This window comes from Mycetomoellerius zeteki, unplaced genomic scaffold, assembly GCF_001594055.1.
Source record: "Mycetomoellerius zeteki isolate Tzet28-1 unplaced genomic scaffold, Tzet1.0 scaffold58, whole genome shotgun sequence".
Taxonomy (NCBI): Eukaryota; Metazoa; Arthropoda; class Insecta; order Hymenoptera; family Formicidae; genus Mycetomoellerius; species Mycetomoellerius zeteki.
Window position 1 is genome coordinate 940,051 of NW_017257588.1, and position 4,246 is coordinate 944,296.

At 48.3% G+C, this 4,246-nt stretch overlaps 1 protein-coding gene across 1 annotated transcript in view; it reads right to left on the reverse strand.

Annotated features, from left to right (window-relative positions):
- Positions 1–1,504: 1,504 nt before the first annotated feature.
- Positions 1,505–4,246, reverse strand: part of LOC108728052 (dual specificity tyrosine-phosphorylation-regulated kinase 2) — a 52,871-nt gene continuing 50,129 nt past the window's right edge. Inside the window, exon 3 of the mRNA XM_018456402.1 lies at positions 1,505–4,240. Coding sequence (XP_018311904.1) covers positions 2,836–4,240 — 1,405 coding nt within the window. The 3' untranslated portion in view covers positions 1,505–2,835. The remainder of the gene's footprint in view (positions 4,241–4,246) is intronic.

The following is a 4,246-nucleotide window of genomic DNA, read 5'->3' on the forward strand; positions in this document are numbered from 1 at the left end:
GTAAACACTATCGTGTTCCTTTCTTTAAAATTGTAAAACTCTATTTCTGAGTTTTCCACATATAAAAGCCGTCCATTCATGGCAGGATCTACAAAGTACCGATAATAATGCGGAACTAAAGCGGTCGCAGGACACTCAAGTCGTTCACCCCGCACGAGTACAGATAATCTCTTTTATTTTCGGACACGGTTCTTTGTCGTGTGTCCTTTAAACCGGGCTTCTCACTACAGAGACGCATAAGACCGACCGTGTTTTGCGGGGAAAAAGACTTGAAAGACGGATAGTGCGTGAAAAATGCGACTGTCACGTCTCCCGAGTGAGACCCGCGTGGATAGAAAGCCGCTATTGAACACGGGGCATTTTCATCCTCGATAAGATGTACGCAGCGCGAATAATAAGCACCGACACAAGAATGCGCGAGGGGGAAATTAACCCAGTTAGCTCAGAAGAAGCCAAGAGAAGTTAACAAACCGGGCGCGATTCTTCCCGTCGTAAATTGCACGTCGCGCCGTTCATCGCATCGAATTAAACGCTAGAGCGTCGGAAAATACGACGTTTCCCCGGTTCACCGCGCTTGCTTTTATAATCAAAACTCATTTCAGAATTGACTGAACTTCGAGTTCGGTTGAAACCGTAATGAGTGTTCATAATTCATCACTAATGGATTCGTGTAATGAGCAATTTGATGCAGGGAAGGCAGCTTCCTCTATTCCCTATAGGAGCCGCATAATTACAATAAAACGGAATAAAAAGAATAATAAAGTGCATAATTAATTACAACAATTAAAAGTTAGCGTCAAAAGGATAAAAAAAAAATACTTTCGGCTCATTTCAAGAAATTAAAAAGAAATATTAAAATAATAATTGCTTAACGTGTCCCGTTCTACTAGATTAAAACAAACACTATATAAACACATATCTAAACGCATACAGTACAAAAAATTTAACACATTTTATTTACAAAATAAAATTACAAAAAGAAATTCGTAAAAGCTATAAACTATACAAGATCGCATCGTCATATTTTTACAATGTTCTTCATGAGCGATTCAATTGGTTCGATCTATGAACTTTCAAGCTCGAATTGCTGTCGCGCTTTTGTCAAGTATGTGCAACAAATCGGACGTATTGATGACGGAAAAATACATTTCGTTATTTTCTTTCAAATCACAGAGAGACGACAGTGTCTTCAAAATCAGCGGCAAATTATTCTATTCAGTCATATACTTCTTCATCACGCCTATTGTGAGCGAATCGTTATACCTGCGCCGCCGTTCTCGGCGACATCGCGGCACGACGATATATCTGACGTGCTACATCATGTACGACCTATCGAACCGTCGCGGTTTCCCCGGGCTTCCCTTGGCACAATGACCTCCAGGTCGCTCGAACTACTCCCGCGCAGCGTCGACGGCTCGTAAGAGACGATCGACGTGCATTAATCATGATTCATGAACCGAGACTTATGTGAATGTAAATCAATCGACGATTCCTTTGAGGCCAGCTGACTTCTGTTTGCGATTAATCCGACACGGCCTGTCGTCTCATCTCCGGTGAAATCGATTGTGTTGAAGAAAATACGTCGCGCCAACGAGGAAGGATAAATGATTCGTGTATTATGCATTGCAACAAAGCTGACAGTAATATTTACATACGTCTCTATACTTATCCTCGATCAGTCGATTTGTTACACAGATCTGGAAAAATTGGATTTCATGTTTCATCGTTCATCTTGAATAAAATGTAAACTCCAATTTTACAAAGGGCGAAACACAACCGAGCGGTGAATGAGTGCCTCATATAGTCGAGTTGTGTCGAATGTCGAGATCGTCCTCACGATTTCCGGCACGTTTCGAGAAGAAGAAAAGGTCCTTTGACTCCATGATTGTACGTTCCGCAAAGGACTCGACGACGAGTGTTTTAAGACGCACAATCGCGTGTTGAATCGCTCTATACTCTATTTACGCGGATTTCTGACGCTTTGCTAGAGTTCTTAAGGTATTGTCATAGCGGAAAAATTCGTCTCTTATTGAAAAGCGTACCGACCGCATATTTTCACGGCGAAGGCAATGGCAATGGGAATGAACCCCGAAACGAGCGGACCAGAGAGCAACGCGAGACGATGTCGCCGTGGCTGAAGGTACGATTTCGAGATTTATCGCGCAATCGACTTTGTAGCGCCAGGCTAGGCGTGAGGCATGAAAGTTATAATATTGGTTATAACATTGGTGACAAATCCGCGAAAATAAGCCTTCCTTCGCTCAATCTTTTTTTTTCGGACTCGTACGATTTTTCTTCACAATCAACGTTTTCAATTCCATCGATAACGTTAAACGTCTTCAATTCCATCGATAACGTTAGACGTTCGCTTTTTAATTTTAAGAGATAAACACTCTACCTTCAACCTACAAGCAGCGTATTTCATAGAAAATAGATCTCGCCTCTTTTCACCAAATTATAACCGATTCAAGTCTCATCGAGTCAACCACAGCGACCGTAGAAACGCGACGCGTGAATCACAGCGGTATCCGAGATCGATGATAAGACAGCCACCCACCCTTTCGACCGCAAGTAACCTTCCTCGACGCCATGTCGAGGTGGCGCAGTCAGACGGTCGCCCGAACGGCAGGCAGCGAGACACAGCCGAGTTTCACGTTATTAGGTGACCGGGATCGGATCATCCTTATCTTTACATTATGCGTTCCCTTCCATCTATGAGGAATCCGCGCGACCGTTTCATGACGAAACGCTCGTCAGTAGCAATGCCTAGAACGGCAGCGAACGAACGAGCGAACCGAAGGGAGGAGAAAGAGACGACTGGCGTCACGTCTTGGCCTATCGTCTCAACTCCTCGAGGATCTCCTGGATCCCCGGTTGGAACGAGAGTACCAACCGGCTGGAGCTGCTCGAGGAGCCGTGAGAGCCGTAACTGTCGTGCGACGCGCCATTGTTATTGTGCTGCTGTTGCTGCTGCGTCTGGTGCGTCTGACGAGCGCGTTGCGACTTGCCGGTCGTCGCACCGTCGACAGAATTGAGCGACTGATGGCTGCTATTCTGATTCGATCGATGACTACTATGCAATTGGGACTCGGACAGACAACCGTAAGACCCGAGTGGGTAGGGATCGAAGATCGTTACCGGCAACTCGCTTGTGCGCTCTCTCTGCTGCTGACGTTCGGTCTTGCTCGCGGAAAGATCGCCGCTCGATGCATTGTTACCGCTCTGCAACTGATTGTTCGTCTTGCTGGAACTCCTGCTACTGACGGAATTGAGCGACTGGTGGCCGCTGCTCAGTCCCCCCGTCGTGCCCCAAGTACTGCCGTGCAGTTGGGACGCGCCGTACGCTGACGAGTAACCCGCGTAAGCGGACACCACGTCCTCGACCAAACGGTTACCCCTTTGCTGACCTGTCGTTTTATTCACGGAAATGTCGTCACTGGTGTTATTGCCGCCCTGCAAACTGTTAGTCTTGCTGGAGGAGCTCCTGCCGCCACCGCCACCGCCGCCACCAGTCCCGCTAATGGAGTTCAGTGATTGGTGGCCACTGCTTAATCCCCCCGTTGTGCCCCAAGTACCACCGTGTAATTGGGACGTATTGTACGAATAACCCGCATAAGCCGATACCATGTCCTCTACTAAACGGTTCCCTCTCGTCTGCTGAGCCGTTGTTTTATTCGTTGAGATGTCGTCGCTGGTGTTATTGCTGCTCTGCAGACTGTTAGTCTTGCTGGAACTCCTGCTGCCGGATGCGGATGTTCTCAGGGTGGGACCGCCGCCGGTTGTCGCGGGTTGCGCCGATGTCACCGCTGGTAGCGTGTCGTTCTTGTCGCCCGGTGGCCTCGGTAATCGACGGCGTAGCCACGGATGCCTTAATGCTTTGTTCGGTGTCATTCGACATTCCGGTTCCCACACGAGGCAACGCCTGAGAAAGTCCAGAAACAACACATCGTCGCAACCCTTCAGGGCGCGCTCGAGATCGTGCGAGCCCGGCGGGCCGCGCAGCTTCCCTCGTCTCGAGAGACCCCCGCTTAGCACTGTCGTACCGTCCGGCATTGCCGTCGCGGTGCAGTACTTCGGGTAGCCCTTCGAGCTGATGAACTGACGCGACCGTTTCGAGTTTTGCAGCAATCGTTGTGGCGGCATGCCTAGCATTTCGATGATGCACGCCAGCTGATCCGCCTCATCTTCGCCTGGTAACAGTGGAAAACCGGTGAACAACTCTGCCAGAATGCAGCCGAGGCTCCAC